The 13,679-nt window shown below is 51.4% G+C and overlaps 1 protein-coding gene across 1 annotated transcript in view; it reads left to right on the plus strand.

The window, feature by feature from the left end:
- Positions 1-13,679, plus strand: part of KCNQ1 (potassium voltage-gated channel subfamily Q member 1) — a 292,046-nt gene that overhangs the window by 207,286 nt on the left and 71,081 nt on the right. The window contains exon 11 of the mRNA XM_045558459.1: positions 13,068-13,143. Within this exon, the coding sequence (XP_045414415.1) occupies positions 13,068-13,143 (76 nt within the window). The remainder of the gene's footprint in view (positions 1-13,067; positions 13,144-13,679) is intronic.

Below are 13,679 nucleotides of genomic sequence, written 5' to 3' on the forward strand. Positions count from 1 at the left end.
CTTTTCTGCAAAGCAATACTTTTCGCAGACACCACTGCCACCTCGGCACCTCTCTGGGGTGCCTTGTGCTACACTCTCCTCACCAGAAGTCCCGAGAGTCTGCCCAAGACGGGACTGGCTTGCTCCTCCCATTCCCACCACGAGATCCCATAGCAGGAGCTGGGGCTGCAGCTACACGCGTTGGGTTGTGTTGGCCTCAGTGGAACCGTACTGGATTGAACGGGGTTGTGCTAGCTGAGCTAGTTTTAGCTCAGTTGACGTGATGTGAACCGAGTGAGTTAAGCAGAGCTGACGGGAACTAACTGAACTGAGTTGAGCTGAGCGGCTGGTTTTCCCATCTGTGCCGGGTGGTCCTGGGCATCCGACACAGTGTCCTGTGTCTCGGTCCACTCAGTGCTGTAACCGGGTGATTTATAAATAGAGATGCGTCGTTCTGGGGGCCGAGAAGTACAAGGTCAAGACGCTGGCAGATCCGACGATGTGTGGTGAGGGTTCTGTCCGCTTCACAGACAGCTCCTTCTGTGTGTCCTCGCATGGGGCAGAAGGGCCCCGTGCAGGGCACGGCCACTCCGTGTGTGCGCTCACGCGCCACGGCACAGCGGTTTGCCACCACCTCAGCCTCTCACCTCTGGCCACAGCCGCCTCCAACAGGTTTTCTCATGGAACTTAAGGTGATGCTTCTAAAATTTCTGTGGATGATACAGAACCAAGAATAACCAAGACCTTCTCAAGAAAATGAAGGAGGGACCTTCCCTTCCAGACGGTAGGACCCGGGAGGAGCCTACGGCAATTAAAGGTAGCAGTGCAGGTTCAGGGATAGATAATTAGCCCAATGGACAAAAGCAGAGGGCCCTGAAAGACTCGCACAGGTGCGGGGCCCCGGCGTGCGACCCAGGTGGCTCCGTGGTTCACTGGACCAGGTGACCGTCCATAAGGAAAAAGGGAATATTAGGACCCCCTTTCACAGCATGTGCAAAAATTGCCTCCAGATGGATCTAGAAATTAAGTGTCAAATACAAACCTTAAAACTCTCACTCGATGATATAGGCTTGTTAATATCTTTTATATCTTGGCACAGGGAAATATTTTTTATACAGAACACAAAAGCATTGACTACGAAAGAAAAATATCGATCAATTTGATTATATAAAATAAGAATCCCTGTTCAAGGTGCTCAAAACACGCCTTAGAGAAAGTGAAAAGTCGAGAACCCGAGAACCGAGAATCACAGCCGTTTCCTGTTGCCGCCGGTACAAGCAGCCACAAGCGCGGCACACGTTTGTTACCTTTCACCTCCGTGGGTCCGAGTGTGACACGGGTCTGACGGGTCCGGCGGGTGCATCGGGGCTGGTCCTGCTGGAGGCTGCAGGGAAAAGCCCGTTTCCTCCCTTTCCAGCTCCTAGCGGCGCCCACATGTCTTGGCTCGTGGCCCTTCCTCCATCTGCAAAGCCGCCAGGTTGCCTCTCAAGTATTTTCCGTAGTCACAGGTTCTAGGGGTTAGGACAGCTTCGAGGGAGCCGTTATTTTGCTACCATGGAAGTGGATGTTCACAATACACCACATTGACAAGGAACTAGTATATGTATAACTAATACAGAATCTATTTGTTTAAAAATCAATAAAATAAACTATTAATAACCAGAATAACTAATCAATAAAAACATAAATAAGCAGACAGAAAAATAGGTCCAAGCCTTGCTCAGCCTTTCCCAGCGGGGCAGTGCGTGTGGCCGGGCAGCGCGTGTGGCCGGGCAGCGCGTGTGGCTGCTCAGCGCATGCAGGCACCACTGACACAGACCACTGACTTTGTTCCACAGGCAGAAGCCACAAAGTCTGGTCCCCAGGAGTGTGGACAGGGACGTGGGCCCTGGGTCTCCCCCGCACTGCTGGGGGGCCGCCACTCTGAGAGTGTGGCCTCCCCCCCCCCGAGGCTGTGAATCCGCATACACGGTGACCCGGCAGGCGCACGTCAGGGTAAACACCCCAGGGAAACGCTGGGACGTGAACAACTGGGGGCGGACAGGAATGTGCTGCAGCTCGGGTCACGGACCCCAGGCCTGGCAGCCAGCCACACGCCCGCAGCAGGAGGGGGAGAGTACACGTGGGAGCCCACACAGAGGAGAATTTCCTATCAGCCAAAGCGACTGGGCCGGACTTACAGACAGCCATGTGCTTGGGTCTTGGCCATGTAACACCAAGGAATAGCCCGGTGTATTTTTACTAAGTTTAAATTACTAAAGTAAAAAATATATGACTTGTCAGGGATACACACAGATTTAATGAAATTATACAAAAAGAAAGCAAGGGAGTGAGGAACTCAGGATTCGGGTGGATGGTTACCCAGGGCGGGGGAGACTGGGGGACAGTTGTGGTGGGGGCTGGTGGCTCTGGCTTTTATTTTGAACAGTGAGTTTCTGGAGTCTTTCTACATTTTTTAAAAAAAAATAATTATATAAGATTGTATAAGAAAATTACACACCATAACCAGGAGAGATTTATTCCAGATAGTTAGGGCTAGTTCAACACTGAAAACTCAGCTAATGTGATCTACCAGGGACCTTCCTCAACTTGATAAAGAGCATCTAAAAAGAGAAAACCCGCAGCTAGCATCACCCTTGGTGGTGAGGGGTGGGGCGCTTTTCCCCGGCAAAGGGCGAGGCTGTCCGCTCTCACCACTTCTGTCGCACGTGGTGCTAGACGTTCAAGCCACTGCAATAAGGCAGGCAAAAGAAATGAGCCATGCAGATTAGACAGGAAGCTGTGAAATGGTCCCCGTTTGCAGATGACATAATTGTCTGTGTGGAAAATCCCAAGGAATCTACAATAAGAACTTCTGGAACGCAGGACTTCAGTAAGATCACAGAGTGTGAGGCCAGCACAGGCAAACCGCGGGCGTTTCTACACACCGACAGTGAATGTGTGAAGGCCAAGATGAGAGACACGACACCATTCACAGTTTCTCCAAAGAAATTAAAATCCTTCAGTATGAATTTAATAAAACATGTACAGACCTAGATGCTAAAGATCACGATACGCTGATGAAAGAAATCAAAGACGACCTAAATCCAGACACACGTTCCCACATTAGAAAACTCAAAATGGTAAAAAATTCCATTCTCCCCAGAATTATCTGTAAATTTGACACAGTTCCTGACACAAATCCCAGCAAGGTTTTTAATGAGGAAGGATAAACTTGTTCTAAAATGTATATGGAAAGGCACGAGCTCTAGGGCAGCTAAAACAATCTTGGAAGAAAAGAATCCGGGAGGGCGATCACCGTACTAATTTTAAGGCCTGAATAGGAAGGAATCAAAACAGCATGATGCTGGTGGAGGGATAAACACATGGATCAACAGAGCAGAACAGGGAACCCAGAAAGACCCCACGAACACGCCTGCCTGACCTTTAGGACAGAGACGCGGGCCGCTCCGCGGAGAAGGCTGCCCTCCAACATGCTCCAGCAACCAGTCGTCCACGGGCAACACAGAGACTCTTGATCCAAGTCTCCCGCTTTTTATAAAAATTAGCTCAACACACGTCTTGGACCTGAATGTGAAAAATAAAACTATGAACACTTTAGAAAAATGTGGAGAAGAAAATATCTGGGATCCAGGACATGGAAGGAGTCCTCGCGATTGATGCTGACACACGATTCACCGAGGAAATCAGTAAAATAGACCGTATCAAAATTAAAAACTTCTATAACATTAAAAAAAGAAAAATATTAAAGGAAATCAATAAATTAAAATTCTAAAAAAGAAAAAAAAAATTTAAAACTTTTGTTCTGCAAAAGACCTTACGAAGAAGGTGAAATCACAAGCTACAGACTGGGAGAAAATACGTGTGAGCCACGGATGCGACAAAGAATTAACATCTAGAATAGAAAGAACTCTCAAAACCCAGCAATAAAAAAAAACCATCAAATCAAGCTAGAAAATGGGTGAAGACACGAGGCGATGTGTCACTGAAGAGGATGCATGGGTAGGCACGCACAGGAGACGGCGTCGGCACTGTGAGCCTCTGGGGACAGGCCGGTCAAAGCCACCGGGCACTGTCATTGTGCACCTGGCAGAATGGCTGAAATAAACAATGGCGACCACACCACATGTGGACGAGGGCGCGGAGGAATGGGTCTACCCAGGCACTGCTGCTGCAAACATAAAATGCTTACAGGAACTCTGGAAAATAGCTTGGTAGTTTCTTATAAAAGTTAGCTTGCAACTCCCACGCCCCCCCGTCACCCACAGCTGCACGCCCGGGTAACTCATCCCACAGAAAGGAAGACTGTGCTCACGCAAAGCCCATGGATGGGAGTGTCTAGAAGCTCTATTCGTAAGAAGCCAGAGCCTGAGCACAGTCCAGGCATCCTTCAGCAGGTGAGTGGATCACAGACGGCTGCGCATCCCTCCCTGGGAGCGCATCTCCGCCGTGAAAAGGAGCAAACTGTCCACACGTGACAACGCGGCCGGATCTCGCGGTAGTTACGCTGGGGACAAAAGCCTCACTGGGTCACTGCGTGATTCCACGCAGACGACATTCTCAAAATTCAGACTTTAGGGTTGTGTACTGGCGTCTGTCTCCTGGTGTCGGTCTTGTTCTCTAGCCCTGTAAAATGTGACATTGGGAACCCGGGTGAAGAATACACAGGACCTCTCAGTACATACATGGGTTTTTTTTTTTTTTGCAACTACCTAGGAATCTACAATTATTTCAAAATAAAAAGCTAAAAATAAAAAGGAGCAAAACAGCACCTTGGTTGATGTGGGGAAGTGACGTGTTTGTGTGTATAGATGGTTGTGTGAAAGGAAAAGTCTGGAAGGCCTGCAAGGCCCCATGTCCGTGAGGTGGCCACTGGGGAGAGTGGCATGTGGTGACCTCGGTTTCCCTCTTCATGCTACCCGGGGTTCACCGGCCTGCTGGCCCCCGGCATCTGCCTCCTGCATCTGACACCCACACCCAGCAGCCCTGGGTGGGCAGAGAGGGCCCGTGCAGGGACCCACCCAAGGGATGTTCCTCCCCCAGTGCCGGGTGGTGACGTGGAGGACCCCCACCAAGCTCACCCCGAGCTTGGGCCCTTGACAGCCGGCGGGAGCCTCCCCGGAGACGACCCCCCAGGCCCGCACAGGAAGGCCGACTCCCGGACATAAAGGCTGGGAGGCCCCTTGGTGCTTGGCCTGGGACAGTGCTGTGTCTCCTAGGGCACATGGTGGCAGGGCGGTGGGGGCTGCAGCAGTGGGTGAGGCTGTACCCCAGCATACCAGAAGAAGGGAGGGAGCTCGTGTTTCCCTCCTTTCTTTATATCTCAACTCCAGGCAGGGCTGGCAAGTTTCCCCTTGCTCTGGAGTTAAAGGAAGATGCTCCACCAGGATTAAGAGCTCCCCGGTCGGGTGGGGGCGGGGCGGCGGTGCAAGGGGCTTCCGTCTGGTTTCACTCCGCAGCTGGAGGCTGAGGGGGAGGTTCCACTTATCACTGGGAGGGTGGCTTCCGGGGGGGCTGAGCACTGGCGAGGCCGGGCCTCTCCTCCACACTGGACGTCTCCCCCGCACAACCCCAGCCTGGGCTGTGCTGGGCCCCCCGTCCCAGGACCCCTTGGAGTCACCTCCTGCCACCCACAAGCAAGCCCCGCCCCCAGACCCTGGGCTCTGCCTGGACAGAGGCAGCTCAGCTGCAAGTGGCAGGGTGGCCCCAGCGGGCGGGCCCCCGGCCTGACAGGGAGCCTGCTCCGGGAAACTTCCGGCCTTTTCTTTCCCACAGTGCCCCCTCGATGGCCCCACGGTGACATGTGTGCTGAACGCAGCAGCTGCCCCTCGGGTGGCCCAGCAGCCCCCAGCCCAGCCCAGCTTGCCCTGGGTGGCACTGCCGCTCCCAGCTTCGAATTTGACCCATCCAGAAACAAGGGGGCCTTCAGGGGGCTCAGCCCCCAAGACCACCGAGCCCGGGCCGTGCACCCAGCCTGCACTTAACGTCCGTGGACGGGGTGCGCAGGGGAGCAGGGAGTGGACGAATTAATGGGGAATTCAGGCAGTGCACTAACGAAGGGACCCGCGGCTGAGTGGCTGAGTGGGTGAGTCAGTGAATGGACAGATGAGACAGAGTTTGGCGGGTGCAGGAGCAGACGAGCAGACGGAGGAAGGGGGCGTTTCTCAGTGGCAGCACCCCCGGCCAAGCCCCAGAGGCCACGTGGTGGCTGCTCCCTCCTTCGCCACGACACCCTGGCCCCCGTGACCTCCCGAGCCAAGTGGGGGGAGCAGGGCTGGCGTGCCGGTCCGCCTTCCCTCCAGCAGACGAGGAAGCTGGGGCAGGAGGGCACCAGCCCTGGGACCTCAGCCCCTCCCTGCAGCCAGGGTCCAGGGTCAGTTCCTTGAGGGCTCAGTGAGCCCCAGGCTGCGTCCTGTCCCTACCCATCATCGGCCTGCGCCTGTGTCAGAGCTACAGGAGGGGCCACTTGGCCGCCTTCCCAGGCCACCCCAGCCCGAGAGAAAAGAACACCCCCTTGCAAGAGCAAGCCGGGCCCTTCCCTCTGAGGCCACGGAGTTGTCTGTGTCCAGCCCGCACTGTGGCCTGGGCAGAGCTGGGGACCAGGCCCGGCCTTGGTTGCTAAGGCTCCGCTTGGTTCTGGGGAGTTGGCAGAAGGTACAGCAGCAGCAGCTTCCAGAGGCTTCCGGAGCAGTCGCTGGGCGGGGCCCTTTGAGCAAAATAGACCTGAGATGGCCTGAGTGTTCTCACGACGGGGACACGTCCCGGCCTTGGTGGTCATGGCCACCAGCACCCCAGGGCCAAGGTCGTGGCCACGGGCGCCCTTCTCAGTCAGGTGCCTGTGCAGCCCACTCTCCACCTGCCCCAGACCACCGAAAGAGGTGGGACATGCCAGGGTGACAGCCACTCCTGCGAGTCGGGCCTGGGATGGAGGGCTTCATGAGGCCGTCAGGAAACCTTGGGGTCTCCAATTTGTCCAACGCCTTTCTCTTAACTGTGTGCTGCTTGCGTGCCGCTGACGGGTCTTGGCCTGTCAGAGGCCCGAAGGTGCCGTCCTGTTTCCTTCTACAGGCTCGGCTGCCTCCACCTCTGCTCAGGCCGGCGACCTCACTCGAAGTCGTCCTGTGACCGGTGTGTAGAAGGGGCCACGGTTTACGTATTTTCGTGTGCATATCCAAATTGTTCCAGTGCCATGTATTGACGAGAGCATTCTTCCCCCGACTCAACTGAAGCCACCTTTGTTATAAACCAAGTGACCGGCGTGCGCTTGTGCACCTGCTCATCTGCCCGTCCGCTGGCGCCGACCCGCGTCCGCCGCCGTGGCTTTGCCGTGACTTTTAAACCCTGGTGCTGCGAGTCCCCCGGCTCCGTCGTTGTTCTTCACAGTCGTTGTTCTTCACAGTCATCTTGGCTGCTCCGGGCGCTTTGCATTTTTATAAATATTTCAGAATCAGCTTGTCAGTTTCAAAATAAATAATAAAGAGCACTCCGATATTGACTGGAATCATATTGAATCTAGACCTCAACTTGGGGTCTGTGGACTGGACGTGGATTCCAGCCTCTTCTCTGCTCTATGACGTGCATTTAAAGCCATAGGTTTCCCTCTATGCACTTATTTACCTGTAAGTTCTGATATGTTACGTCTTCATTATTATTTAATGTAAACCATTTTTCCATTCTTATTGGATTTTTTTTCCTTTGACCCTCAGGTTATTTGGATTGTTTAGTTTCCAGAACATTTGGGGATTCCCTAGTTATCTTTTTGTATTGATTCCTAGTTTAATTTTCCTGTGGTCAGAGAACATATTAAACATGATGTAATTTCTTTGAAATTCATTGGGACTTGCTTTTAAAACCCTGCATATGGTCTCTTTTGGTACGTGTTCTGTGTGTACTTGGAAACTCACGCAGCCTGCAGCTGGGCGGGGGACAGTGCAGTCCCCCTCAACTTGGGGAAAATTAACGTCTTATAAACATATATCTTCTTACACGTGAACGTATCACATCCCTCGATGAATTTAGGTCACCTTTCGTTCCTCTCACTCACGTTTTGTGCGTTTCCGTGTACAGGACTTGCTCATCTTTAAACAGATGTATTCTTAGGCTTACGGTAAAGTTTATGGGTTTTGATGCTATTATAATTGATATCTTTTTATTTTCTAATTGTTTGTTACTAGCATATAGAAATATAATTGGTTTTTACATATTGTCCTTAAAACCAGTGTTTTTGCTAAATTCATTCGTTAATTCCAATAGTTTATCTGAAGATTTGAAAATTCTTAGGAATTGTTTACATATACGAATATGTCATTTGCAAATAATGACAGTTTTATTTTTTCCTGTCCAATCATTATGCCTTTTGTCTCCTTTTTCTTACCGTAATACGCTGGCTGGGACTTTCTGGACAATGTTAAATAGAAACGGTGACACCTTTGTCTCACTCCCTATCTCGGGAAGAAAGTGTATAATTTTTCACAATTAATTCTGTTTGCTTAGGGTTTAGTTGTTTTTGCTTCAGTTTTAGCTTTTGTAGATGATGGAGTTTCCTAATATTCCTAGTTTGCCTAAGAGTTGTGTTTCTAATTACAAATGGACCTCGAATTTTTTCAAGTACTTTTCTGCATCTTTTGCGTTGAATATGTTTTTGCTTATTCTGTCGATGCGGTGAATTATGTCGGTTGATTCTCCCATGTCAGACTAACCTTGCACAACTAGATTAAACCACACTTGACCATGTGTCTTCGCGTTCAGCGCTGGATTGCGTCTGCTGGTGTCGTGTTTAGGATCTTTGCATCTGTGCTCGCCTGAGAAAACAACCTGTGATTTTTCTTTCTTGAAATGTCCTTTTGACGTCAAGGTTACGCCGCCTCATAAAAATCATTCTACAAAGATTTATGTAAAATTGGTATTCTTTCTTCCTTAAATGTTTGGAAGAATTTGCTGGTGAAGTCATCTAGACTTATGGTTTTCTTTGTGGGAAGATCATTAACATTCCAAGTTTAATTTGTTTAATTAATATTGGGCAATTTATATTTTTTTATTTCTTCTTATGTCTGCTTTTATATGTTGTGTTTTTTTAAGGAATTTATCTTATCTAAATTATCAAAGTTTATGTTTTGATATTATCAAATGTTTTGGAAATGTTTTGATGTTTTGAAATTATCAAAACTGTGCTTGCAGTGCCCTGCGAGCGGGGTTACTGTCCCTAGACCGAGAGTGACGTCCCAGCTTTAATTCCTGACGTTGGTGACTTGTGTCCCCCTCCCCTATTCGATCAGTCTTGCTAAAAGTTGACGGATTTTATTCGTCTCCTCGGAGAACAACATTTTAGCTTTGTAGATTTTCCTTAACGTAACGTTCATTTTTTATTTCATTGACTTGTGTACTTATCTTTACTACCTGTTTCCTTCTACTTTCTTTGGGCTTAATGTGCTATTTTTTTTAACATCTTGAGGTGGATTCCAGCCTCTTCTCTGCTCTATGACACGCATTTAAAGCCATAGGTTTCCCTCTATGCACTTATTTACCTGTAAGTTCTGATATGTTACGTCTTCATTATTATTTAATGTAAACCATTTTTCCATTCTTATTGGATTTTTTTTCCTTTGACCCTCAGGTTATTTGGATTGTTTAGTTTCCAGAACATTTGGGGATTCCCTAGTTATCTTTTTGTATTGATTCCTAGTTTAATTTTCCTGTGGTCAGAGAACATATTAAACATGATGTAATTTCTTTGAAATTCATTGGGACTTGCTTTTAAAACCCTGCATATGGTCTCTTTTGGTACATGTTCTGTGTGTACTTGGAAACTCACGCAGCCTGCAGCTGGGCGGGGGGCAGTGCTCTGTCTGCACCCACCGGGCCGCGGCGCAAATCGCGCTGTCCGCGGTCCTCTCTGTGGATGCCCTGACAGCTGGTTTCCCATCGGTCACGGACGAGACGCATTCAAATCCCCCGCTACGGCGGTGGGTTTTCTCGTTTACCTCTCAGTTCTGCCAGTTTGCTTTATATATTTTGGTTATGTTTTTAGTTGCATACAGATTTAGAATTGATCTCTTCCTGCCGAGTTGACACTTTTATAATTACGAAATATTCTTTATCTCTAGTAATATTTAAAGTCTACCTTGTCTGATACTAATTTACCTGCACCTACCTTCATTCCGCTACACCAAGACACGTTTTTCTGTATCATTATATTTTAAAGTGGATTTGTGTAGTTGCTCTTAATCCTGCCCGACCATATTGATCCTTTAGTTGGAATATTACTCCACTGGCGATGCGTGCAGCCTACCCTCTTATGTTTCCTTTTCTTTTATTTCATCTCTTCTTTTCATTCTATTTTCTTTCCATGCTCCAAGCTGACCGTTCTCGTCCAGTCCACAGGAATTCCTCTCTGCCACGTTGCCTCTGTCCCGTTCATCTGCTGCATTCTTAATTTTCGTTATTGCCCTGTTCTAGAGTTTTATTTTTTTAATATAGTTTTTATTTCTCTGGTGATATTCCCCATCTTTTCATCTATTTTCTTGGCCCTGTTTAGCGTGGTTATTTTTAAGCCCTCATCTAAGAACCCCGGAGCCAGCCACAGCCATCTACTCGCTCACGAGTCTGTGGGTCGGCAGCGTGGGCCGCCCAGCTGGGTGGTCCTACCTGGGCCCACCACACAGCGGCACACATGGCGCCTCGGCAGTGGCCGGCAGTCTCGGCCGGCCTTGTACCTGGAGCCGTCAGGCTGCCAGCCAGGGCCCCTCGGCTTTCCTGCAGGTGGCTTTTCCGGCAGGCCAGCTCGGACTGTACGCAGCCGAATTCTAAGACGGTGAAAGCAGAGGCTGCAAGGTCTCTGGAGGCTGAAGCGCAGAACACGTGGTCCATTTGCACCGTGGTGGAGACAGACTCCAGCCCCCAGTGGGAGCAACTACGATGAATTTACACCAATCTTTAACCTACCAGAGCAAAATTCACTTACCCCACCAAGTCACCTAAGATTCTCCCCCAGTTACAGACGGCATCCTGCCCGAAGTCCCGCATCTTGTGATCTGCCTCTTCTTCCAGCCTCTGCCCAATGCCTGGCCCCAAAATCCATGCCGTATGTTTTAGGATACTGATATGACGGTACCCTACCTCTGAGTCCTAATTTCTTTGTCAGTTATCTATTGCTATATAGCAAACCACACTGCAGCTCAGTGGCTTAAAATAATTAATTTCTTCGCTCGTAACTCTGTGGGTCAGAAATTTGGACTTGGCTCAGCTAGGAGGTTGTCCTGCAGCTTTGCAACACCTCGTGCAGCCACCGTCACTTGGCAGCTCACTCAGGGCTGCGTGGTCCAAGACGGCCTCATTCACATGCCTAGTGGTTGGTGCTGGCGGTTGGTCAGGTCCCTCCGTTCTCCTCCACATTCCTCTCCAGCCAGCAAGCTCAGGCCTGTTCACACGGCCACGTTCCAAGAGCACGTGAGTCATACACAGTGTAAGTTTCCCAGCATTCTTCGAGTCACTTAAAGTCACGTAAGTTCGGCCCAAATTCAAGTAGTAGCAGAGCTCCTCTCTCAATGGGAGGAGGCATTTGTGTTGAAGGCAGTTGAATGTACCCACCTTTAGATCTGTTTCTACGATCTGTTTTTCCCCTTGGTTTTCAGTCTTTTGCATATGAAAAATTGTTGAGGCTCAATGATACTGTCTCCTTACAGGTCGTTTTATTTTCTTCTAGCAGATCATACCTGGGCAGAGCACAGTCCAGTCAGGGATTGAGACAACGTGAGGCTAAGTGACAGGGTCTCAACTGAGAGCCTGGGGTATTGACTGGGGCTCCCCCTCAATAGCTTCTGTCCCCAGTGACATGAGTCTGCTAAGTCCTGGGTCAGCTTTTTTTTTTTTTTTTTTTTGAGACAGAGTCTTGCTCTGTCGCCCAGGCTGGAGTACAGTGGTGTCATCACAGCTCACAGCAGCCTCAGACTCCTGGGCTCAGGCCATCCTCCCGCCTCGGCCTCCCAGAGTGTTGGGGTCACAGGCGTGACCACCACACCCAGCCCTAGGTTCTCTTTTCACCCTCTTAGCAGCTGCTTTTTGCTCAGTTTCTCTAGATCTCACCCACCTGTGCAGCTTAGGAATCCACAGATGCTTCCAGGGGAACTGGTGTGAACGGGGGCTCACTGCTCCGTGGTGCCCTGCTCACCCGGATCCTGGCCCCTGTGTCCTGGTGTCTTTGTGGCCCTGGGCTCAGCAGCCCCACGAGCCCCTGCCCTGCTCAGCGCCAGCGCCTGTGTGGCGAGTGGACGAAACTGCGTGGGAGGAAGCGCAGCCTCGCGCGGGGGCCCGGCTCCCATGTCTCCCGCGTCTGGGGTCCGAGCCTTCGGGTCTTCCTCATTCGCAGCAGCCTCCGGCAGCGTCGCTGTCGCCGTCGCCTGTCTGGCCGGTGGTTCTGGGCGTTTCCGTGGGAGGGCTTGGTCAGGTAGCAGCTGCACGGCCAGCAGGGAAAATCCTACTGTTTCCATGTTGCTGTATTTCCTTCGAGTCCTTTTCTAAGCACATATATATCATCTCTTTTGTTTCTTTTCCTTAATGATATTTCTTTATCCAAAAGGAACTTTAGAGGCAAAACAATGTAGCCCCCTTAACGGAGTGGCTCAAGTAGTAACTGTCCCTTATTAATTTGTCCTCAGCCCCTACGTTTTCCAAGTGCTGCCTGTTTGTGGGGCTGTGGAACCTTCCAGCTAGTGGGCCTCAGGCATCATCTGCTTGCACCCTCCCATCCCGTGTTGCCGAAGAGGGGCCTGAAGGCCCAGGCTAGAGAGACGTGACCGTGACTTTGCCATGAGGCAGAGCAGCTGCGCCCAGGGCCTTGCCCCCTGCCCCGTCCCCTCCTGAATACCCGGCAAGGCCAGGGTCCCTCTTCCCCTCACAGCTGAGGGGAAACCTTTCGCCTTTCAAGCCTCTTGCCCCTGGCCTCGAAGATCTCCATCCCATGGGGCTGAACATTCTCCTTGTTTCTGGAAGGGTCTAGGCCACATGCAGCAGGGGTACTTGAACCTGGGACAGAGCAGTGGGGACGGCCGACCGGGCGGCTGCTCACACCTCGTGTCCCTTCTCCACTGCAGGCTGCGGGAACACCACCGGGCCGCCATCAGGGTCATCCGACGCATGCAGTACTTTGTGGCCAAGAGGAAGTTCCAGGTCAGTCTGGTGCTGAGCCCCTCCCGGACTCTCCCTGCCCCCAGCGGAGGCTGTCACAGCCTCCGTCCCTAGCCGCCCAGGCGGGCCTGTCTGCGACCCAGCCCCCCGCAGGCACCCTGTGTTGACGTCCTTATCCATCCCTGGGAAGCCCCTCTCCCCAGACAGCAGGACCCCTGAGGGACGACCTCAAGGAAGCCCTAGGGGACGTGTGGCCTCCTCCTTCCTACTTAGGAGACAACATCGGTGAGGGGAGGGTGGGTGATGTCGGAGCAACTCAGAGACGGTGGAGTCAGCCCCAAGTCACCTGGGCAGGAAGTATGGTCCCCAGAGCCCAGGGCCCTCTCCCGCGCTGGCTCGGTGTCCCCAGCCTCCCGGTGGGAGCCGGAAGAACAGAGGGGCCAGCCCGTCTGTGGGAGGAGGGGTCCCTTCGGCATTCCTCCAAGGGGGCCCACAGAAGCTCCTTGGGGCCTCCAGAGTCCAAGGGCCCCTTCTGCTGTGGGGGCAGTCCTCGCGCCGAGGTGGCAGTGGGGGAGGTT

Source organism: Lemur catta, chromosome 7 (assembly GCF_020740605.2).
Source record: "Lemur catta isolate mLemCat1 chromosome 7, mLemCat1.pri, whole genome shotgun sequence".
In the NCBI taxonomy this organism is placed as follows: Eukaryota; Metazoa; Chordata; class Mammalia; order Primates; family Lemuridae; genus Lemur; species Lemur catta.